General features: G+C 42.1%; 1 protein-coding gene across 3 annotated transcripts in view; it reads right to left on the bottom strand.

Annotated features, from left to right (window-relative positions):
- Window positions 1-5,773: 5,773 nt before the first annotated feature.
- The window catches only part of LOC128622423 (cAMP-dependent protein kinase type I-beta regulatory subunit), an 81,359-nt gene continuing 61,431 nt past the window's right edge, over window positions 5,774-25,701 (bottom strand). The window contains exons 9-11 of one of the 3 annotated variants that reach the window (XM_053648937.1): window positions 23,384-23,505; window positions 14,879-14,960; window positions 5,774-8,226 (exon numbers count right to left, since the gene is read on the bottom strand). In XM_053648937.1, coding sequence (XP_053504912.1) covers window positions 8,054-8,226; window positions 14,879-14,960; window positions 23,384-23,505 — 377 coding nt within the window. In that variant the 3' untranslated portion in view covers window positions 5,774-8,053. Of the gene's footprint in view, window positions 8,227-14,554; window positions 14,961-16,026; window positions 16,445-23,383; window positions 23,506-25,701 lie in introns of those variants that run through there. The other 2 variants (XM_053648920.1, XM_053648929.1) reach the window with 2 other exon arrangements.

Raw genomic sequence — 25,701 nt, forward strand, 5'->3', positions numbered from 1 at the left:
CACTGAATGGTCTCGTGCCACAGTACCTGGGCAAACGCGTTCACCCAGGTTTGTTGCTGGTGGGGTGGCTGGCTGGCTAACTGTATGTCCCAGGCAGGGCCATTTCTAGGCATAGGCAAACTAGGCCTAGGGTGCCACCAGCTTGGGGGCGCTGAAGAGCATCCCAACACCCCCGTCCCCACCTACAACAAAGACAGTACCTGGACTGGGCATTCAGGGCTGTAGTTCCGAAGATTTTTTTTTCTTTAGCCATGAATAATTCAGTAGTGAATAATTCACATAGTGAGCAGTTTGTCACAATGTAACTGAATGTCAGTAAAAGAAGACTGAAGTGTTGTATTTTATCTTCAGTGAACGGAGGCGAGACCAATCAGAAGGGGTTTATAGAAAAATACGTGGAAATGCTCATGTCTTATTGGCTGACAGGTCTCAATTCTACCAAACGCTAGCTCACACAGTCAGTGTGAGGGAAAAATTAATATACAGAACGATTTTTATTTATTTATTTTTAACCAGTAAAGGGGTTGAAACTGAAACACTAATATTCTCTCATGCTACTCAGGAAAACACGGTGTGTAAATGTTACATGAACATGATATGAGCAAAGCACAGATAACAGATAAGGACAGATAATATACTTTGCATGGCTCTTTAGCTGTCACGTTTCATGACGTAACGGAGATAAGGACGGATGCAATTGCAGGTTAACAGTTTTATTTAAGAGAGAGACAGGCAGACAAATCCAAAACGTAATCCACAAACGTAATCCAGTAACATGCAAAGTTCAGACGATCGGCAAACAGGCATAAACGAGGCAAGGCAGGAATCAAAGTCGCGGTCACGGGATACAGGGTCGAGATACCAAACGAGAAACATGAACTATGACAGGGAACTGGGAGCGGATAACCCAGCGTGAACTAAATCTAATGATTAACTCTAACAAGGACTCTAACATGGATCTAAACTATGACAAGGCCTATGACTATGAACTACAAAACAGTCTATTCTAATCTAACTCAATATTCCGCGTTGTGAGCTGGGAGTCACGCGGTATATATGCGGACATGATCAGTGTCGTAAATGCTCGCAGCTGAGGGTGATTCAGACACACGTGAAAATCCCAGCCAATGACAGAACAGGGAGGAGACATGACAGAAACATAAACAAACACACGTGTCCAAATGTCACTACTGTCAACAACGGAAAAGCAGGTGCTCACGCATTCGCACTTAGAGCACGCTGCTTCAAGGGGAAATCGTGACAGTAGCAGCTAAATCAATACAATGATAGCTTAGTTGTGCCTCCCCTTGGCTAGTGACACCAAACTAGCCTAGTCTCGCATTAGATAGACAAAAAGTTATATATTTTTTGGTCTGATAGTCCTGTGAACAGTGATAACACCCAAGGCAAGTTTTATGATAAATCCAACTTCCTGTACCAGGATCATTGCATATCCTTAACTGATTCGTCAAGCCCCTACCAAATGGCCATTACGCTACCTTGAGCATATACACAACAACATGGAGACTGAACCGCAATCTTTGCTAGTTTTGTTGTCATTCTTAGCAGCCATTGTGCAGTTAAATTCTGTATTTTATAATACAGCAGCTGCTTTCATGCGCAAAAGGCAAGCTATGATTAGAGCAATCGGCAACAAATTTCATTTCAAGTGGCGTAAGCCCTACATGGAACAACGGTTTGGTCTAGAAACCAACTTCCTGTTTACACTTGTATGCACTTGCCTAGTGGGCATGAATGGTCATGTGACATGTGTTTTCGATCGTGTAGTGTGGCTGGAGATCGTTTCTGAAACACACTGTACCAGTGAGAAACGCCACACCGAGAAATGCCAGTGTGGACGAGGATTGTTTTTATTTTAAAACACAGTTTTAAAACGAAAACACACTAGTGTAAACAAGGCCTTAGAAGGCTTTCCCTTGTGTGTGTTGGTTGGGCGGTGACCCAAGAGGAATCTCGCCTAGGGTGCCAAAATGGCCAGAAAAGGCCCTCATGTGTGTGTTTCCTTTTAGCCAGAGTTCCTGCTTGCACAATAACCATACCTAATACCATACTCTCCCTCTCTCTTTCTGTCGAGCTACACATGATACTCCTGAGATACCAGTGATCCCGACTCCTTCTGCTCTCCAGACCTGCCTGATAAATCCTGATGCCCTACTTCTGGTTGGAGTTCTCATCAGTTGGAAGTAACGTGCTGCTGGGGGATGGCACCACATGGTGCAGCCTGGAGGTCACTGGGATTTCTGAGGATGGTACCACTTAAAAACCATAAAAATGGCTTCAATTCATGTTTACAGTTATGCTATGATGGCCAGGACTACAATTGCTATTATAGCCTCAGCACTGCAATTACTACAAACAGTTTTGCACTCAAGCCTCCATCAGTGAACAGTGGATAAGTTCAACAAAACATATAAACTTCACATAAAACTGTAATGAATTTTCCTGGTTAAATAACTGCATTATTTGACCATGTTGTATTAGCACATTTATAGAAGGGACTTATTTGTAATTATACTATCCATTGTTCTGTTTTGAGTCTGGCTCTTCTCAAGGTTTCTTCCTCATATTGTCTCAGGGAGTTTTTCCTTGCCACCGTCACCTTTTTGAATTTGCTCATTAGGGGGATAATGTCCATTGTTAAATGGTGTTATACTTCCGTCCATCATCTTCAACCACATACTCCTTTTCAGGGTCGCGGGGGAACCTGGAGCCTATCCCAGGAAGCATGTCTTCAGACTGGGGGAGGAAACCCTCGCAGCACGGGGAGAACATGCAAACTCCACACGCACGGCCCTGGCGGGAATCAAACCCTGGACCCTGGAGGCATGAGGCGAACAGGCTAACCACTAAGCCACCATGCACCCCCAGTGTTATACAAATAAAGCTGAATTGAATTGCATCAAACAGAAGTAGAATCACAAATTTAAGAATCCAAATGTATCCACATCGCTTCAAAAAGACAGAAACACACATCATTGGATACTGTCGTTGGACCAGTGAGTGAAACTTACAACCATTTACATTCTTTCATGTGGTCTGTTTTAAGGTGCATGTTTGATCGTCATATCACGAGGGGTAATGTTATCTCTAATTATTTTTTCTTTTAAATGGGGCTACATGTCTAGGGTGTGGGGGAACATTGATATGATAAGGATTCAGTCACCTGATTAAGTTCTGTGAGGTCAGATGGTGAACCAAGCAAGGTCGACAACTCTGGTAGATTTTCAATAAAACTGTGTACAGTAGCTGACATGATTGTATGCTTGATGTGGTAGCATGGTGAAGTGCATATGTTATGACTAAGACACATCTTAAATGTTGTCATGATCTCCCTTGCAGACAGTGCTGTGGCGCGCGATGTGCACAGAAAGCCAGAGGGTGCACACGTGCACGCTCTGTGAGTGCGCATGGACGATGGTGACTTTGTTTACAATGGACATATGCACTTGTTTTGGTTTCTGTTCTGTCTCCTCCCTGCTTAGTTATTGGTTGGCGTTCGAGGGTGTGTCATTATTGGTTCCAGCTGTCTGTATTCAAGCGTGATTATGTTTGCTATTTAAACCCCTCGTGTTGCTGTGCACTTCACGCAGTATTATCCGTGAATACGTTTAAGTATGTTATGTAGGTGTTAGCCACCTTGATGTCAAACGGTAGTGTTTTTGTTTCCTGTTCTTGTTCCATGCCTCGAATCTAGTTTCATGTTTAGACCTCGATTATATCTTCCAGTCTAGACCGCGTTTCATATTTATTGACTTTTGTTTGTGAATAAAGAATGAATCTGCAATTGCTTCCACATATAGTCTCATTCTGTAACAAATGTAATGAGTTTTCTACAACCCCAATTCCAAAAAAGTTGGGACACTGTGTAAAATGTAAATAAAACCAAAATGCAATGGTTTGCAAATCTCATAAATCCATGTTATTCACAGTAGAACATAGAAAACATGTCAAATGTTTAAACTGAGGAAATTTACCAATTTAATGAAAAAATAAGCTAATTTTGAATTTGATGGCAGAAACACATCTCAAAGTCGGGGCGGGGGCAATAAAAGGCTGGAAAAGTAAGTGCTACTTACTTACTTATATGCTCTTAGTTCCATCTGCAATTACTCCATTGGCGGCCCTTCATAAGGACCTCTCAGATATAGCACCGACATGGGCCGACCCCTGAAAGCATTCCATGTGGTGTTAGTTGCATATTTCTGTTATTCTGCATGCGATAGCTAATTAGTGCAAGAGGCAGGCATTTCCTCCACTCATCTGCTAAATCTGTCTATCATCACTAGCATGTACCTTTTCCCTCTAACACTTTTCACCATGTCTGTGTAGTTTATCACCAGGTGTTTGAATGGCCCTTCTGGTACTGGTATGTGCCTGTTGGTGCTGATGTTTTTTTGCATTGTGACATTGTTTTGAGCATAAATTTCACACTCCGAAAAATATTATCCATCATTGCCTGTAAGTACGAAGACCAATACCCTTGCTCTTTTATCTTTCTCATAATTTCTCCCCCTTTGCACAATGGTCAAAACCATGTGCATCTGAAATGAGAACAGTGAAAAGTGCAGTGGGTGCAATCATGTGTCCTTCATATGAGCGCCACATGCCGTGTGAATCTCTAGTGGCTCCTTTCTGTTGCCACACTGCTTAGTCATAAACATTTGCCTGATGTTTTATGCGGGCAATGCCATCTATACTAGGGTGAGGCTGAATAAGAACCATTTGTGCCATCACTGCTAATTGGCAGCCTGAGGCCTTCTTGGCCCCAATATCTACAATGTTATTATCTTTGATAATAAAGTCAATGTTTGTGTGCCTGATATTTAACAATTACTAGACACCCAGGATGTATCATGGCAGAAATCAATTAAACTATATGTTCAGCATGCTGAATTGGCATTCCAACACTTTTTCTAAAACCTCTTTGCTTCCACACTCCATGGGCATAAGCAGATATATATTGTAGCGAGCTTAGACAGCGGTGGGCTGAGCACAGACACACAGGAGGCCGTTTCTGAGGCAAACGTGCAGAATTTATTTAAGTGCAATGAGAGTGTGAGGTGCAAAGAAGGTGCAGTGGAGTGACGTGCTCAGGCGCCGGTGTCATCTACAGGGCTGCCGGGGCCATGCTGGGGGTTTTTCCAAGCAGCTGCAGTCCCGTTCTGCAGTCAGCCAGCGCCGCAGGTGCAGCCAGGGGGCGAAATCCTCCGTTTCCTCCGATTTCTCAGCAAGAAACACAAAACAGGTTACCGTGCACGCCTCGGGGGCTCTCTCTCCCTTTGCGAGCGGAGGATCGTTCTTTTGCCGTGCTGTTTATTAGCCGGCAGCCGTGTGTGTGTCAGCGGCCCTGCCCCGCGGCCACACACTGACCAGCTGTCCAAAACGATGGTGGTGATGAAGCGGAGCTGTCTCCTCAGCACCACAGTGGCAGTCACGGGAGGAACGCTCTTTACCTCTTGTGCGCCAGCTGCCGGCCTGTCGACACAATATTTATATATATATATATATATATATATATATATATATATATATATATATATATATATATATTGTTGTTAATATCCAATGCATGTTTCTCAGTTTTCAATGGGTGCTCAGAGGATGTGCAGACAAGCTGGTGGATGTTCTCACTGACATCTTTAACATCTCCCTGAGCAGTGCCATCATTCCAACATGCTTCAAGGCCACCACCATCGTCCCTGTGCCTTCAGTGTTTTCAGTGTCCTGCCTCAATGACTACCATCCTGTTGCATTCACATCCATCATTAAGAAGTGCTTCAAGAGGCATGTCATGAGGCACATTAAGACCCTGCTGCCCCCTCACTGGACCCCCTCCAGTTTGTGTATCCTCCCAACCACTCATCAGATGATAGTCCACTGCACAGCTTGAATCACATCATCAGGTTCACCGAAGACACGACTGTTGTGGATCTCATCAGCAAAAATTATTAGTTAGCATACAGAGAGGCAGTGCAGCGGTTAGTGGTCTACTACAGAGCTAACCAAGAGTCTTTGAACATGGACAAAACAAAAAAAGATAGTTTTGACTTCAGGAGAGTACAGAGCGACTACTCTCCACTGAACATTGATGGCTCCTCTGTGGAGATCAACAAGAGCTGGTGGAGAACCTCAACTGGTCCCTCAACCCCAGCTCCATAGCCAAGAAAGCCCAGTAGCATCTCTAATTTCTGCAAAGGCTAAGAAAAGCTCATCTCCCACCCCCATCCTCACCAGATTCTACAGACAGAATAGTGAGAGCATCCAAAGCAGTTGCATCACTGCCTGGTTTGGAAATTGCACCTTTTATACTACATGCTGCATCTGCAAATCCACCAGCATTGTGGATGCCCCCAGGCACCTCTCACACAATCTCTGCACCCTCCTGCCGTCTGGCAAAAGGTACCAAAGCATTTGGGCCTTCCAAGCAATCAGACTCCAGAACACCATTCAACTTCCATTGCAATTTTTTTTTCTTTTTACAAGAATTTTACAGCATGAACAGAATACTGTATTGACCCCCTACAATTTTGCTGCTAACATTGTATTTATAAAAAAAAATTGTATTTCTTTTTGTCAGTATTATACTTTCTATCTGGCTGCTACTGCAACAACTGCTATGTCTATATACGTTTTATGCATATCTGCTGAACTCTGTGTGATAGTATGTTATGGTTAAATTTACAGCATTCTATTATTATATTGTTATATCCTTTTGCACAACCTGTTACATCTTACACTTTAGCTACACTAGACCCATGTACTGGTCAGTGCGGCACTGTGCCTACTGTCCAGTTTTAGTAATCATCATACTGTCTTTCTCTTTTTGCACACATGAACATCCTGTATAGTCTTAGTTCTCTGTACTCTAATGTAATTCTGTGTTTTATGTATCACCATGGTCCTTGAGGAATGTTGTTTCATTTCACTGTGTACTGCGACAGCTGTATATAGTTGAAATGACAATAAGCCACTTTACTTGTCTTGAATGATTGCATGGATTAAATAATTGTAACCACTCTTTAACTTTTTTGAACATAATGTTGCTGTACATCTTTCATCATTTCCCATCTTTGTTGTTCAACAGATTTGATTTGTAATTATGTGCAGTGTTCAATAGTTAGATAATAAAAACCTGAATACTGTGTTAATGAAGTGAAAACCAGTAGAGAACAGAGTGTAGAGATGTTTGTAGCACCTTTTTTTAACGTAAATTATTTTTTACTGTTTGTGCTTCATCAACCACTTCTGTGAGAACATTTAGAGAGATGGATAAGACATGGAAAGACAAAGATGCAGTGATGTTCAGGTGTGTTTCTTTATTGACTTTTAAAAAATGGAATGAATATGTCTTCATTTGCATTTTGTGTATTGACACTACACAGAATCAAATCTGTAAATTGTCTAAAATCACTCTTTCCCTGAACCAAAGTCTCAACCAAATAATGGTATTGTACAACAAACAACAAATACTGTAAGTAATTTCAGTAAGTGTTCATGAAACATCAGGCTACAGCAAGCACACTCTCCAGAATAGAAAAAAACAAAAAAACACATCTTACTTCAGAACAACACCCCTGTAAACCTAATTTTCATATTACTATAAATTGGAGATCCACTGTAGGGAAAGTTTGAGGTTCATGCTTAGATCCCCTAATTATATGGGATTTTACTAAGAACATATTATTACGACTGAATAGCTCAGATTTGTCTTCAGAAAAACACACACACACACACACACACACACCAATTCAGTGACACACAATATGGAGCAAGAACCAAAACCCTAAACAAAAAGGCAATATACAATTAGGTAAATTAAAATGCACAAAAAGATGCTGAATAATGCCTACAGTTTGCATACCATCATTCAATCTTTGTTTAAAAAAAAATGTATTGCAAAAAGAAAAACAAGAAAAGAAGCCTGGTTACATAGAGTAACATAGAAGCAAGCTGAAACCCTTTAAATAAATGTAAACTGAATTATCCTGAACTATTTCATGTAACCAAGCCTTGAGGCCATGGATGTGGTGGCTCAGACAGTGAGGGAGATGAAGCTGTTATATCTCTGGATGTTTCTCTTCAAGATTTCAGAGCAGGGCCCTAAAACACGTTCAAAGCGTGGCCTATCCAGCTTTACACACTTCAATGGACCTCTGGCCACCACAGTGGCTGCACGTGGCCTGTTCAAGAGCAGCGCTATCTCACCTGCAGAAAGAAGCACTGAATGAGTATTAATCTTTCTACCTTTTATACAATGCTTGATATATAAGGTGTTGTTAGTCTTCATTTAACATGATTGTTGGTCCTCTGTGTCACCAAACCCTGTATTCTTGCACATCCCACAGATTGAGGGAATTTGGCCAGGGTAACACCTTCAACTCTTTATGTTCATCAAAGTATTGCTGAACAATGTATACAGTGTAGCAGGGTGCATAATTCCCCAGATCTCAATCTGATCAAGCATCTATGGGATGTGCTGGAAAATCTACACTCACCACTTTCTTTATTAGGAACATATGTGCACCGGCACATTCATGCATTTGTCTAATCAGTCCATCATGTGGCAGCAGCGCAATATAAAAAATCATACAGACACAGGTCAAGAGCTTTGGGTAATGTTCACATCAAACATCAGAATTAAGAAAAAGTGTGATCTCTGTGACTTTGACCATGGCATGGATATTGGCACCAGATGGGCTTTGAGAAATTTCAGAAACTTCTGATCTCCTGGGATTTTCAGGCACAACAGTCTCTAGAGTTTACACAGAATGCAAAAAACAAAAAAACAACAACAAAAAAAACATTGCATGACGGACAGTTCTGTAGGTGGAAACGCCTTGTTGATAAGAGAGGTCAGAGGAAAGGGACAGATTGGTTCAAGATGCCAGGAAGGATATATAACTTATATAATCATTACAGCCGTGGTGAGCAGAGAAGCATCTCAGAATGCACAAAACATAAAACCTTGAGTTTGTAAGGCTGGTGCCAAGATGTCTGAACCTGGAGAGAACTGCTCTCTGAGAAAACAAAGGACTCTTATGAAAATGAAAATTATAACTCTCTCCCACAAAATTAGCATCTTCATCCGAGATAACACATCACACTAATTGGAGACTGGAAGATCACACCTAACTATTGTTCTTCTACATTGCTTCCTTTTCTCTCTCCCTCCACCCTTTGCTTTCTGTGTTGAGATCACCTTAAACTCACACAAGATCTATAAGGATTAGATAGTATGTTTAATGTGAATAAGAAATTGACTAAACGTGTTTGGTATCATTCAAAAGGTTTCAGTGAATCTTGAAAAATGTTCTCATTTCCTCAGCAGCAGTTCAAACTACTATTACGATCTAGAAAATGTAGAAAAATATTGCATGCTGTTGAAAGCATAACGTCCCAGGTCTCTCATACAAATGACCTCCTGGTAAATACTTTGGTAAACCTTTGTCACTCAGCACCATTCGCCGCTGCATCCACAGATGCAAGGTAAGGCTTTACTATGCAAAGCAGAAGCCATACATCAACACTGTCTAGAAGCACCACCAACGTCTCTGGGCTTGGTCTCATCTGAGATGAACAGTAGCACAGTGGAATTGTGTTTTGTGGTCTGATGAGTCAACATTTCAAAGTTTTTGGACAAAACAGCCATTGGGTTCTCCGGGCCAAAGAGGAAAAGGACCATCCAAGCTGTTATCAGCATCAGGTCCAAAAGCCTGCGTCTGGCATCATATGGGGGTGTGAGTAACTTGCACATCAGTGAGGGCACCATTAATGCAGACAAATATATACACATTTTGCTGCCATCCAGAGCAGGACAACACCAAAGCACATTCTGCCTGGATTACAAGCGCATGAGAGTGAGGGTGCTAGTATGGCCTGCTTGCTAGCATGGCCTGCTTGCATAATGGATGATTGTGGGAAAATTCCACTTTTTAAATTTAACCAACTGGTGTCTTCAGTGCCCAAATGCTTAATAAGTGTTATTAAAAGAAAAGGGGATGATATACAGTGGTAAACAGTCGTCTGTCCCAAATTTTTGGAGTGTATTGCAGTCATCAGATTTGAAATGAGTGTATGTTTTCAAAAATCTATTAAATTCCCATAGTAAAACATCAAATAATGTGTTTATAATGTGTTCCCTGAGAAGGGAAATCAAAGTTGTGTGAACTCCCTGCTGTTGGAAGCACCCTCGTGTGTGACCGGCATCTGAAGCTTGTGTAACATCATGACTATTTACAAGCCTGCCATGATTAGGTGATGTGGCAATTAAGCGCGTTTCATGATATAAAAACGACACCTGTGAACTATTATCTGAAGTGAGACTGCATGTCGGTCATTTGTGTAATGCTCGTAAAAAGACTCTTCATTTCCTCTCTATCGTTTAAAAAAAAAGAAAAAAAATCTGTTTACTTTTCTGTCCCTTTAAAAAAAAGGAGAAAACTATGAGTGAGAGAGAATTTAGAAAGTGTGTTACGCCTTGCTCCCGTTTCATCATGGGGACAGATAGACACACTTTCTGTGTGAAGTGTCTATGGGTGGAGCACACCAGGGCAGCCCTCAAGAGGTCTGACTGTGCACATTGTTAATGCCTTACAATCAGGCAGCTCCTCTCGAGGCTCGCTCTCTTCTCGGCCGAAGGGAGTTAAGTTTCAGAGCCTTGCAGGTCTCGTCCTGGGGATCTTGTATGGATCTGGAAGAGGAGCCGGAGATGAGTGCTGCTCTATCTCTTACTCTGTCTTCCGGGTCCGGCTCTTTCACCACTCACATCGGAGCTCGCATCGTGACTCCTCCTTCCACTATGGAAAGCCAAACAAAAAAATCCTCTCTGACTCCGCGGAGCCAGAAGGGTGTGCCAAAAACGAAGAGCAGCTCTCAACCATATAAAGAGCTGCTTAAAGTGATTACTAAGGATGGATGAGCTTTTTTCTCCCTCACACTGCAGAAAACTCCCCTTCTTTCCAGAAGTGCATGACAAAATATCACGCGTCTGGGGAAAACCATACATAAGCCATATTTATAACCCCATGATGTCAGACTATTTGGCCATTGTGGGGAATGAACGGTACAGCTATTTAGCTATACCAAAGGTGGAGGACGCACTTGCGAGCTACCTCTCCATCACCATATGGCGGTGTTCAGCCAGTTCCTTGCTCGTTGTGTCAAGCCAGCACTAGCGCAAGGGAGGCACAGAAGGTGAGTGTGGTGGCCCGCAAACCGGGTGGCCACAGTCACAGCCTGCTAATAGGCCTCATCTGGGAATGGATCATAAAGGCTGAGTAGACAAAGAAGGAGCGGTCCTGAGGGGCGGCAGATGGATATATCAGGGGACATGAGGTTGTTAGGGCAGTTCACCTCAAGTACTACTGTAGGGCCTCCCCTAGCCAAGGCTGTCCCAAGTTTTCAGTGTTCTCTGGTCAGCGAGCTGTCACAGGGTACCGAAAATCTGATGCTTTCCCTCAAATAGAATGTGCAACAGTTAACATCACTAAAAGACCATCTGGCAGCGTGGAAACTACTGCCAAATGTGTCTCCATGGGTTTTGTCTACCATAGAAAAGGGTTGCCGGGTCCAGTACAGAGCTCAACCCCCCGGTTCAGAAGTGTGCTCACCACAGTAATCAGCACAGAGCAGAGCCCAACATTAGCACAGAAAGTAAGATTCCTCTTGGATAAAGGGGCCATAGAACATGTATCCCATTCTCTGAGAAGGGGTTTTTACAACTGTTATTTCCTGGTCTGCAATAAAGATATGAGTATGCGGCCAATTTTAGATCTGCATCATCTGAACCGTACTCTTCGGACATACAGGTTCAAAATGCTGACGCTCAAATATGTCATTCCACAGATTCAGTTTGAGGAATGGTTTGTGAGGATAGATCTAAAAGATGCATATTTCCACATAGAAATTTTGCCCAGTCACAGGAAGTTCCTGAGATTTAGATTCGGATGCAATGCATACCAATATCGGGTTCTTCCCTTCAGGCTAGCTTTATCCCCTCGCACTTTCACAAAGTGCATGGATGACATTCTGGCTCCATTGTGACTCCAGGGCATCTGTGTACTAAACTACCTGGATGACTTCATGGTCAATTCTAGCATGATCCAGGGAACTGGTGATTCAACATTGAGATGTTGTTCTTGCCCACAGGAAAAGCTTGGGGCTCAGGTTGAACCTCAAGAAAAGTATGCTTTCTAGAGTGCAGAGGACAACTTTTCTAGAGGTTATAAGGATTCTACTATGATGAGGGTGTTTCTATCCCCAACATGCGTAGGGTCAATTCCATCCACATTGAGCAAGATAAAGCTGGATCTGGGCATCACCTGCTTATAGCAGCAGCAGCCAGGGTCATACCATTGGGCCTATTGCACAGGAGACCATTTCAGCGGTGGCTGAAAAGTTGGGGGTATCATCCAGGGACGAATAATCAGGGTCATACGGCGATGCCTACGTGCTCTGAGAAGTTGAAGGTGTCCCCGATTTCTAGTCTCGAGTCACACTTTAGGGGCATCTCCTTATCGCAAGATGGTAATGTCATTCACCTCCCTCATGGGCAGGGGTGTCCAGCTCACAGTCCCTGGAGTGGCCCTCATCTGGAGTGGCATATAAATCGCCTAGAAATAGGGCAGTATTTCTAGCGCTGAAATTCTTTCTTCCTCAATTGAGAGGTCACCATGTGTTAGTTGTGACAGCGGTGGTTTCATATATCAACCACCAGGGAGGATTATGTTCACGCCCCCTGTTCAGGCAGGCACAATTAATTCTTCTCTGGGCAGAGGGAAAGTTTTTGTCAGTGAGTGCAATGTACATTCTGGGCAACTGAAGGTGGGGGCAGACATCCTGTTGAGGCAGGGGCTGAGGCCCAGGGATTGGAGACTCCATCCACAAGTGTCCATATGGCAGAGGTTCAGCCAAGCAGAAGTGGATGTGTTCGCCTCCAAGGAGACAACACACTGCCCGCTGTGGTTCACCCTCACTCCTCCCACACCACTGGGGCTGCAGTTCATAGATTCTGGTCTCGCAACTGAGGTTGTAGAGACCATGTTGAACGCATCCAGAAGGAAATTGTATGCAATCAAGTGGCGACTTTTTGTCTCGTGGTGTGAAGAACGTCAACTAGACCCAGTGAACTGCGCAACAACTACAGTCCTGGAGTTCTTATGAGGATGTTTCTCAGCGGGGATGGCTCCTTTTCCAATCAGGGTCTATGTGGCCACCATTACGGTCAGCCACACCCCTATTGATGGAACCTGTGTGGGGCAACATCCTCTAACTTCGAGGTTTAAGTATGGTGTCAGGCGGCTGAGGCCCATCTGCAGACCACGCATAGCTTCCTGGGACCTTTCTGTGGTCCTGGAAGGTCTGTCAGGTGCCCCATTTGAGCTCTTAGGTTCAGCCTCTAAGAACTTTCTGACTCTAAAGGTAGCTCTTCTGCTGGCCCTGACATCTCTCAAGTGAGTAGGAGATCTACAAGCTCTCTCTGTTGCCCCTTCCTGCCTTGACTTTACCCCTGGACTAGCCAAGGCCTTCTTATATCCTAGGCCAGATTATATTCCTAAAGTTCCTACATCTACTGGCCAGCCAGTAGTGTTGCAGGCTTTCTGCCCTCCGCCATTCCTCACACCAGAACAAGAGAAATTGCACCTAATGTGTCCAGTAAGGGCTCTCTGTACTTACGGCCACCGCTCCAGCCAGTGGCATAAGTCAGAGCAGCTGCTGGTCTGCTTTGGCAACAACAGTAGAGGTGATGCTGTGTCGAAGCAGCGCATCTCTAACTGGATAATGGAAGCAATCTCTATCGCTTATGAGAGACGCGGTATCACTACGCCTCTGGGCATAAGGGCTCATTCCACTAGGGGTGTCGCCTCCTCAAAGGCTTTGTCCAAAGGGGTACCCTTACAGGATGTGTGTGCTGCAGTGGGGTGGTCTACACCACACACATTCATTCGATATTACAGCCTGGATATACATTCCACGCTGGGCTCAAGTGTCTTGCAGTGACCCTTGGGCTCAGATCTTTTTGCGCAGGTCATACCCTCAGTATGACAGAGTGGGTATTGTTGTTCCCACAGCGTGGAGCTCACGCAATGTTGAGTTCCCTTTGAAAGGGAACGTCTGGGTTAACCCTGTTCCCAGAGGAGGGAATGAGACATTGCGTAGCTTTGTCATACCGGGGCATGCCTGTGAATTGCGTCTTAACTTCAGATAATAGAGGCTGATGGCGCAGTTCACAGGTGACGATTTTTAGATTACACAACGCGCATAATTGCCACGTCACCTGATCACAGTATGCCTATAAATAGGCATGATGTTACACAAGCTTCAGCTGCCAATCATGTGCAAGGGCACTTCCCACAGTGTGGAGCTCAAGCAACATCTCGTTCCGTTCTCAGGGAACAGGGTTACATGCATAACCCAGATGTTTTCAATATAGTACAGGGTGAATTGAATTTTCAAATTATTATTTTTGTTAGTTTTTTTCCATACTGTCCCAACTTTTTTGGAATTGCGGTTGTACATAGACATTCTAGACAGTTGTGTGCTTTCAACTATGTGGCAACAGTTTGGGGAAGACCCACATATTGATGGTCAGGTAAGCCACACACTTTTGGCCATATAGTGTAAATAAGAAGCTCCTTTTTCAGAGTAAGAAGTGTGGGCTTGATGAAGTCTGAATAATTATTTCAGTTTGTATAATATAAGCAGTGTTTTATGATGAATAGTCTACTTTATTATGCAGCCTGTTGAATGTATTGTTCAATATGTTGAAGCATTGAACTGTGAGCCTCATACTGAAGGGAAGAAATTATATGATACATTGTATATTTATGGCCATAGTAGTGAATCATTAGGCACTCACCAAAGTAATCAGAGGGTCCAAGGCGGCCTACCTCTACATACTCCTCATTGTCAGATCTGCGCTGCAGGACAGATGCTGTCCCCTGAAGAAAGTGAGTGTGAGAGAGAGAGAAAGAGAGAGAGAGAGAGAGAGAGAGAGAGAGAGAGAGAGAGAGAGAGATGTATCTGAAAGATTAGATTCTTTGCTTTATAGAAAAACTAATAAAATCTCACACCCTGAATTTCACAGAACAAAAATTGTCTAAAGATTTAATAAACTATCAAACACATGATCACCTTTTACTGTACCAGTGAAAAATGTATGTACTATATGCTGGAAATGTGAAATATTCAGAGGTGGGTAGTAACGTGCTACATTTACTCTGTTACATATACTTGAGTAACTTTAAAAAAAAAAATACTTTTAAGAGTAGGTTTAACTTATACACTTACTCAAGTTAATTTTCAATCATAGAAATGTACTTTTACTTTGCTACATTTGGTGGTGTTCCTGCATTACTGTTAAATGTTAATGAATATATGTAGTTATGATAATTTGTTTATATCATGTATAATGAGTTCAAGAGTCTCGCGATATGCTGCAGTGGTCTGAATGAGGATGCAACAACCGCTCACTTTTTTAGCAGCTCAGTCCTGGAGAGGGGGAAGAAGCGAGCCTGTCGAGGGAGGCAGGACACATACGCACACACACACACACACACACAAACAAACATACTAACAAACACAACCAGGCTCTCTCTCTCTCTCTCTACAAACACTTTCTCTTCTGTTCTGTTCCATAGTCTGTCCTTTTGTTCTCTGTTATCTTGTTTAAATGCAGATGCTATAAAGTTTGTGTTGTTAACATGTTAAGACTGTCAACCATTGGGAAAATGTTTGTTTTTTGGTGTGTGTGAGATTTTGTGTTGAAAACGACAGGTTCTGTGTTATTGTACCCATCACAGGACTGGGGTATGCTGCTTTGTCTAGAACCCAGGTTTTTTAACATATAAACAGAACAGACAGACTTTCACGGAGAGGTGTGACTTACAGTTTGCCATGTAGTCTGAGATTATGGATTTTCCCTTCATTTAAATCAGATGTGAAGTAACTACAGTAGTAACTTGCTACATGAGTAGTCTTTTCACTGGTTGCTTTATTACTCTCACTCAAGTGTTTGTTAACATTATTACTTTTACTGGTACTTGAGTAATTATTTTGATAAGCAGTTTTACTTGCAGTTGAGTAAATGTTTTGGCTACTCTACCCACCTCTGCCAATATTGTATATTATTATTACACACATGTACATATACACTATAGCTGCTGCACGAATATGCTGAAAACTGACTAGAAAACAAAACAAAAAAAAAACCTATAAATGTGAGTGTGACACTTATTCTGGGTTTCGTCAGAAATGAGGATGCGGGAGGCAGGCTTGGGACAACTCAAAAGGTGCTTTATTCTATTTATTTTTATTTTCACTCATTTATTTTCACATGCACGCACACATGCACACACAGCTATATGATGGTGGCTTTCTCTCTTGAGGCGCTCATCTCCTTCCTTTTTATCCTCGCAACAGCTCACTGCAACACAGAACATTCATTAGCATAATTCCCTGCAGGTGCACAATCCTTACCACTCACCTTCTTTGGCTCCGCCCTCCATTCACAAATCGATGCTCAAGCACGCCCCCGCTTCCACATACCCCCACCGGCCTGCTACCGAACCCTACCAACCACCCCCTCATTCCCACCCCGAAAGAGGAAATCCACTACAGCCATCTTTTGTTTCCCTAGGGCTGTGGACCACCTTGAACTTAATTGGCTGAAGTTCCAGATACCAATGGGTGATCCACATGTTGGCATCTTTCATGCGGTGGAGTCATTGGAGTGGGGCATGGCCTAACAGAGGGTGAAGGCCCATCCCTGCAGATAGTACCGGAGGGTGAGGATCGCCCATTTGATGGCCAGACACACCTTCTCTATCATGCTGTACTGTCTCTCACACAGAGAGATTGTGGCTGAAGTACAGCATGGGGCGCTATTTCCCCTCCACCACCTGGGACAACACGGCCCCCAACCCTCTGTCTGAAGCGTCTGTCTGTGAAACAAAAGGGAGCCATAAGTCAAGAGAATGTAAAAGTGGTCTCTGTGGTCTCACCCTTCAGATGACCCCGGCATATGCATTGTGCAGGTGCAGGATTCTGTCCATGAGTCGCTGAAACATCGCTGGTGCTCCAAACAACCCAAACTGAAGGGTGACAAACTGGTGTAACCCAAACAAGATATTGTAGTCAAGGGAATCTGCCAATACCCCTTTATCAAAACCAGCGAGACATTGGGTATGCATAAAATTTAAACTCTGAATGAACTTTTCTAACGTCCACACAAAACCTGATTGAACTGTCCATTTTGGGAACCAAAACTACTGGGCTGGATCAGTAACCTCCTCAATTACTCCCATATACAACATGGCTTTGAGCTCATCCCGAACCACCTGTTTTTTATGCTTGGGTAGATGATGCTTTTCATCACCCTTGGGGGTGTCTTTATGTGAAGTTCTATGAGATTAGTGTGACTGAGTAGACGCAAGAACACGATAGAAACTTCCACCTGGAAATTGGCAACGTCTGTGATTTGGGACAAGGAGAGGTGGTCTCCATAAGGAAGGGTCCTTGCCAATTAGTGAGTAATTCAGAGCTTGATGTGGTAAGCAAAATGAACATCTTATCTCCCAGTGCAAACTCCTGTAGTGGAGTACCCCTTTTTAAACAGGATTAACATTCTTCCGCCTGATGCAAATTCTCCTGTGTTATGTGACTTAAGGTGTGGAGTTTTGCTGTCAGGTCAAGAATGTATTGAATTTCATTTTTACTGTTAAAAGGCCCCTCCCCCAATTTTCCAAAATGACATTGAGGAAGCTGCAAGGCTTCTGCCTGTACAATAATTCAAAGAGGAAAACCCCGTGGAGGCTTGTGGGACCTCCTGCACTGCAAATTAGAGGGGCTCGAGCCACTTAGCCTAATTCCATGTATCGTCGTGAAGGAATTTACAAATCATGTTTTTAAATGTTTGATTAAATCATTTGACCAGCCCATCTGTTTGTGGATGATAAACACTGGTGCAAATCTATTTAATACCCAACAGTTCATACAGCTTGTCCGTGACATGAAAAATGTGCCCCGGTCAGTTAGGATCTCTTTTGGGATCCCAACTCAGGAGATGACACAGAAGAGTACCTCCACAACGCTGCGTACTGAGTTGTTAGGGAGAGGCACTGATTCCAGGTATCGTGTTGCGTAGTCCACTAAAAGTAATACAAAGTGATGCCCTCATGCATTCCAGTCTAATGGCCTGACAAAGGTCCATACCAATTCTTTCAAAGGGTACCTCAATTAATGGAAGGGGGTACAATGGTGCATTTGAAGTGGTCAGCAGATTCACCAGCTGACATTCGCAACATGTTGCACACCACCAGTAAACATCGTCACAAATACCCGGCCAATAGAAATGGGCCAAGAGTCAGTTTAACGTTTTTTCTTGTCCTAAGTGCCCCATCATCGGATTATGGTGAGGCGCGTGGAATAACAATTCCAGATGGCTCTTCAGGACCAACAGATGGGATGTTTCTTCTTGGGTTTGAGTGTCACTTGAGATAATCTATCTTTAATAAGAGCAAAATAGGGGTGGGATTAGCGCAACATCAAGCTGGATTCGCTGACCATATATTACTGTCACTTGGTCAATGGCATGCTTTAGGGTCTTGTCATGTGACTGCTCCAAAGGGAAATGCCCCAGGGGAATCCCTGCCAAGATTTGAAGGGTGGCGCTATCCCCACCCTCCGTGTCCCTGACACGGAGCTGACATTGAAAGACCTGGTGCCACCTCCCATTCCACACCATTTCTCACGACTACAGCACACATACAAAAACATTTATTTAGCTAATGCTCAAAATCTTGGCCAATTTGTCTCCAGGATTATTGGGTGGGTGGGGTGAGGACTAACCGCTGACTCCACTATGTTTTTTTGCCCCCAGAATTTTATGATAACCAGCACTCATGGATATTCAAAATCATACCCATGCACACACCTCACCTTCACCATATGTGCATTCACCAATGCCTCACCTTGAACCAAGCATTGTTGAATTGAGGTCTGGTTGCAGCCTGAATCCACCAATGCATGGTATGTACCCCCTTGAACACTCACCGCTACACACATGGCTGGAAATGGGGGGTGGGTGTTTCTGATATGTAATGTTTGTAAAGTGTTTTAGCTGTCATTTAAGCAGATTCTCAAGCCACTATAGGCTTTTATTGTACCACTTTTTATTACACTGACACAAGCTGTCACTCTGTTTTTTTGATGATAGTCAAAAAAGGCAAGAAAGAGAGAGAAAAGTTTGAATGGGAGGGAGACAGCCAGTTGGGCAGGATGAAAAAAATACTATATTGCTTTGGACCATCTGGCAAAAAAGCTCGGAATAAGAGGTCAGATGGTCATGATATGGAAGATAAAGGTGAATGAACGGTGTTTGTTTTATGCCTCACATTATTCCTCAATGACCTTTCATGTGCCTGTCTTGATACTCAAAAAAGCATATTGTTTGGTTGAGACATTAAAAAAATGTGAAATGTGATTATACATTACAGAGGTATTTATATTTATATGTCTATATTTACACTATATTTACACCACGGACTGTTAATCTGAAAGTGCTCAAATACCCTGGGGCAGAGAAGAGACAGACAAAGGGGGAGAGGGAGGAGAAGCACGACGAGTTCTGTTACCTGGTTTTGTTTCTGTGGTGCAGGGATGGGGAAGGGCAAAGAGGAGGAGCAAGAGAGTTTAATACAACTGAGCAGTTGAGGGATAAGGGCAGCAGTGGCAGTTTGGTGGTGCTGGGATTTGAACTCACAACCTTCTGATCAGCAGTCCACTGAGCTGAACTATTATATTTAAACCATAGAATAGGAAAGAGAACCAGTTTAACCCTCTCACATCTAGAATTGGATACAAAAAGTCATCTTTTTCAGAGCAAGAAAATACATTGTTTTGTTTTTAACAGTAGGGTGTACCTTACTATAGCACCTCTGGCCAAGAGTGAATGAACTTCTCACTGACCTAGTCCAGCTATTGGCCTGGATGTGCTTGGCATAGCTGGATGAGGGCCTCCCCCACACCTCTTCCCGCTTCTACAGAGCATTAGAGACGTTACAGATATGTTCAACAGTTGGAAAACAAATAGTGATAGGAGGACAAAATAATGTTCTCTGTTTATTATATATTAAAAGGCATCTCTGCTTGCAGATATGGACAAACTGATGTGTAAGAAGACATGCTTGGATCATCATATTAAACAGTATGTTTTCCCAATAGCTGCTGTGTGCACAACAATGCCAGTTAAGTCCCAGCAGGCTGTCCAGCTCTTCCAGGGAGAACCACAGCTGGCTATATGTTGATATGGCACTGGTGATGAGGTCCAGTGACATTCCAAACCTCTCTCATATCTGAGGTATCACCCCTGAGTATGGAAACCACACCCCTGTGGGACTTTATCTACTGCATCACTGTACAGCTGGCAGATGAGTTGTTCTCACTGAGGCCATGGACTGGGCCCACCTAAGGTGCAAGGTAGAGCAAGTGCTGTTTGACCACATTCCACACCCATGGCTGATATAACTGTCACAATATTGTCCGAACATCAGGGCCAGATGGACTGTCATCGATTCCAGTTGGTTGATGTGTTCTGACCTTACACTTATGTGTCCATTCACAGTCCTTTTTGGAATGTTCAGAGTTCTAGCAAGCCTAGAGGATTACTGATATGTCATCAGCACCTTGAACAGACACTGACACTGCATGTTGACTGAATCAAATTGTCCAGCATAAAAATATCCACCAAATTTTATGGTGATCAGTGCCTAAAATTGTCATTGAATCCAGCCTCATACAAATGAACTGTGTGTGACATATTTTGGTTTTATGTTTGGTTTAGCTTACTTTGAGTTTACTGTGAGTCTTGGAGAGCACATCTTAAAAAGCATTTGTTTTCCAGAGCATTGGGAACATGAAAATAAGCAGTACACAGGTCCACAAACACAAACCAGTTATGTGGTTGCACAGCCTGGACTATTATATTTAAACCATGGGATAAGAAAGAGAACCAGTTTAACCCTCTCACATCTAGAATTGGATACAAACAGTCATCCCTTTTCAGAGCAAGAAAATACATTGTTTTGTTTTTAACAGTAGGGTATAGTTTACTATAGCACCTCTGGCCAAGAGTGAATGAACTTCTTATAACAGAACAACAATTTTGCTGTCTCTGACACCAGCGAGACCTTGAGCCATGAAAAAGCTGACCAGTTTGTGAGCAGTAGTTTGTATCCCTGTGAAATTAAGACTCACTGATGTATTACATCTGATGTATACATCAAATGAGCAATCTGCTCATCTGTAAAACTCCCCATTGCCATCCTCTGCTTGTCAGGGATGTGCTGCATAAGAATTTTCATTGGTGGAGATGGGGAGGATCTGTATAGGGCCCTTTAGATCCTGGAGCTGAGGTTTGGCTCTGTGGCTCCAAAACCAGCAGCCTCCTACCTCCTACCCAGAGCCTTTTCAGTAGCAGTTCCAAAGAGTGACCCCCTGAAACAAAGCAAATTCCACAGGGCTCAGGGATTTGCACACATCAAGCAGATAGGATTGTGCTATGGAGATGGATATAAATGACAATAACACACCTGGAAATATAAAGGTGGATCTAAACCAAACTAGCTTAGAGCTGTCCCATATTTTGAGTGAAGCTCTCTTAGTGAGGTTTCATCTGCAATTGGAGACTGCTTCAGTACTAGCTGCATAAAGTTAACATACTGTCAGTGTGTGCTGCACATGAAACAATATTGAAATTCATCAGTGAGATTGATGAATTGATGAGAGTCATCAGTGCATCTGCCCTCAGTACTTGGGCAGTGCACAGCTTGGTGTAATCCTTATTCTGATGAGACCAACAGTGATGCAATGCAAGCATCAACAGTAGTCATATGGTCAAATCTGACCATCTCATGATTTAACTTATTAGCCAGAACATGCACTACAGAGCTCAGGCACAGATGAGACAGGACCTGTTAGAATCCCAACTAAAAAAAATAAAGTCTGTGACATACCAATGCCTGCTATAACAGGTGCAGTGTGTTCAATTATGTAGTTTGTACTGCACCTTCCACACCATTTGGGTCACAGCCATACGCTGTTAGAGAGACTGACATAGGAGAGAGAATGATGATGGAATGAGAAAGATGATACTAGTCTTTATAGCCGATGACCACCCAGCTTTGAAAGTTTCAGTGTTGTAGTATATTTGCAGTGTATAAGTAAGAATGATACTCTCTCAGATTTTTTAGGCTTTGAGGTGGGGAGGGGAAAGAACAGATCTGCTCATGATCCAAAACATACAAGCTCATCTGTGAAACATGGTGGAGATAGTGTCATGGCTTGGGCTTGCATGGCTGCTTCTGGAACAGGCTCACTAATCTTTACTGATGATATAACTCATGATGATAGCAGCAGAATGAATTCAGAAGTTTACAGGAACATTTATCTGCCAATTTACAGAGAAATGCATCCAAATTAATCAAGAGAAACTTTGTCATGCAACAAGAAAATGATCCAAAACACACTGCCAAGTCAACAAAGGACTTTATATTGAGGAAATATGCACAGTTTTTCACTGGCTAAGTCAATCACCAGACCTTAACACAATTGAGCATGCATTTCAGCTGCTGAAGAGGGAACTGAGGGGAGAAACCCCCTGAAACAAACGAGAACTGAAAAAGGCTACAGTAAAAGCCTGGAAAAGCATCACAAAAGAAGCAACCAACAATTTGATGAGGTCAATGAGTCACACACTTGATGCAGTTATTGCAAACGGGATACTCAACCAAATATTATGTGTTATTTACTTCAAATTACTTTGATTTATTTGTTCCTATATTTTTGCTCGCCTAAAGATTGGGTGGTCTGAAACAAAAGGTTCTATATTTTATGTTGTTTAACACATGTAGATAAAGTAAAAATAATAGTAAATAAAAGCTCAAATCCTAAACTATTGTCTCATATCCATCTTTTGATCTCAAACTCAATGTTTTTGTTGTATAGCACAAACAAATGAATTGCCTTGAATTCCAATAGTTTTGGAGGGGACTGATTTACTGTATCTAACAAAAATGGTGCCATTCATTAAAAAATACATTATTGTCCTCAAATATACATTTTTTAAAAATTCCACGATCGGCGCTGGCATCTTGTTGTTGGAAAAAGGCAGAAAAAGGCAAAAAGAGGCAGAAGGAGAAACATCCTGAATCTCAATCTGTCTGCTCAGAACAGGTGAGTAACAGCATCAGCTTTGCTATAGTAAAACTCAATAATATGTCTGTCCCTCACACATTGGCACACACACACACACATTGGCACACGCACACACACACACACATACACACACACACACACACACACACACCTCTGTGATGATGAAGAAGTCATCCCCTGGTTCTCCTTGCACCACAATTTTTTCACCATCTTCAAACTGTACAGGCTCCAAAGCATCAGCCACTGTCAGCCTTTCCCACTTCTCCAGAGATTCTAAAACAGTACATGAAAGAAACTTGAGAGAAAGATACATTATTTTTTAAATCTCCTGGATTGCAAAGAAATCAATATTTAATGCTACAGTGCCCTCCATTAATATTGGCACCCTTAGTAAATATGAGCAAAGAAGGCTGTGAAAATTGTCGTTATTGTTTAACCTTTCGAACTTTTGTTCACAAAAATTCTCTGCTCTCATCGATATCAAACAATTGCCAACACAACACAGGTTTATAAGAAAATATCTCTGTCAAATATGGGTGTGCAACAATTATTGGGGTATAATATGAGGTAACAGAAAGGCCAAATTCAGTAAGTCATTCATAACAATGGGTAAGACCAAGGAATATAGTTGTGATGTGTGGCAAAAGGTTGTTAAGCTTCACAAAATGGGAAGTGGCTATAAGAATATAGCTAAAGCATTGAAAATGCCCATTTTCTGTCAGAGGACCTGGATATTTTGTTAGGATAAATGGCATCATAGACTCTATCAAATATCAACAGATATTAAATGAAAACCTGACTGCCTCTGCCAGAAAGCTTAAAAAGGGCCATGGTTTGATCTTCTAGCAAGACAATGATACAAAACATACATCAAAAACAACACAGAAATGGTTTACTGACCATAAAATCAAGGTCCTACCATGGCCATCACAGTCCCCTGACTTGAAACCCATAGAAAACCTGTGGGGTGAACTGAAAAGGAGAGTCCACCAGCATGGACCTCGAAATTTGAAGGATCTTGATAGATTCTGTATGGAGGAATGGTCTCAGGCATTACAGGAGAAGACTCAGAGCTGTTATCTTGGCAAAGGGAGGTAGCACAAAATATGGACAAAAGGGTGCCAATAATTGTTGCACACCTATATTTAACAAAGTTTTTTTTTTTTTGTAAACCTGTGTTTTGTTTGCAATTGTTTGATATCCATAAGATCAGAGTATTTTTGTGAATTTTTTTTTAACAAAAGATCAAACGGTTAAACAATAAAGACAATTTTCATAGCCTTCTTTGCATATATTTAACAAGGGTTAAATATTAGTGGAGGGCACTGTACATTGTTCTATGTAATGTGTACAGATATATAAAGAAACTACTTACATTTCCTATAAAAACATTATTTTGTAAAGTAGTAGTATTTTTGCTCAGAGAATATAGGCAAAAGTGGCCTACACACAGACATCTTCCATAAATGTTAAGTGAATGTCTCCTAACAAAAAATTTCACCACATCAACAGTTATACATTTTAATTTGTTAAACAACGTGTTTTTAAATACATTTATTTTTAGTTGATAAGGAGTGTTTGCTGTACAAGTCCCTTTAAAAAAACGATTACTGTAGAAACAATAACATATTACAAGTGCGTTAACATAGTAATAGTGCTATAGCTGATGTTAGAGCTGGAACTACTGTAATCATTGGCAAATAAGCGGAATAACATCTGCAACAAAGATGTTGCTGCTCATCATGTTGTCACATCACCCTGGCATGCACTATTTTTGTATAAGCACACGGTCTGTCCTTTGTTATTCCTAACATGATGAAGTTACATGTGTTAACTTAGCATGTAATTTCTGTAAAGCACACCAAAGTTCTAGCCATTCAAAACGAAAGGTCCAATGCAACTGGCAACTCAACCTATGCCTTTCCTTTATGTCTTATTTTTAGTTTTGGAATGCAAAATTATGCAAAAATCGAATACTGTGTTTTGACATGGTATTATCTAAGTAGGTGACTATATATTTCAACCTGTAATTCATGAAAAACATCACCAAAGTACAGATGGTACTCAACTAGAAGGTTTTTGCCACCATGGGTACTGCAGCAACATGCATTTGCTGTTCTTGACTGCTAAATGGTGCTATAACCACAGATTTTCATTTTCACAGCTCATTTTTGCAAGGTAAATTTCAACCGTGCCGTGCCAAAGGGCTAGATTTGATGGTTTCAGTCAGTGGTGAATACAAGAAAAACACAAACTGTAAATTAAAAAGAAATCATATGAACAGAACCAAATGTATTGCTCAAAAGCCCATGTAAACATTTGTTTAATTTTATTCAGGCCATTGAAAATACATGATCAAATCACATTGGATGTACGAAAACAAATTATGTTAATGTAACTCAGTTCAATCACATGGAACCGATGTATACATTTGAATTAAAGTAATGAATTAATATTTCCTTATTATAC

This window comes from Ictalurus furcatus, chromosome 2, assembly GCF_023375685.1.
Source record: "Ictalurus furcatus strain D&B chromosome 2, Billie_1.0, whole genome shotgun sequence".
NCBI classification, from domain to species: Eukaryota; Metazoa; Chordata; class Actinopteri; order Siluriformes; family Ictaluridae; genus Ictalurus; species Ictalurus furcatus.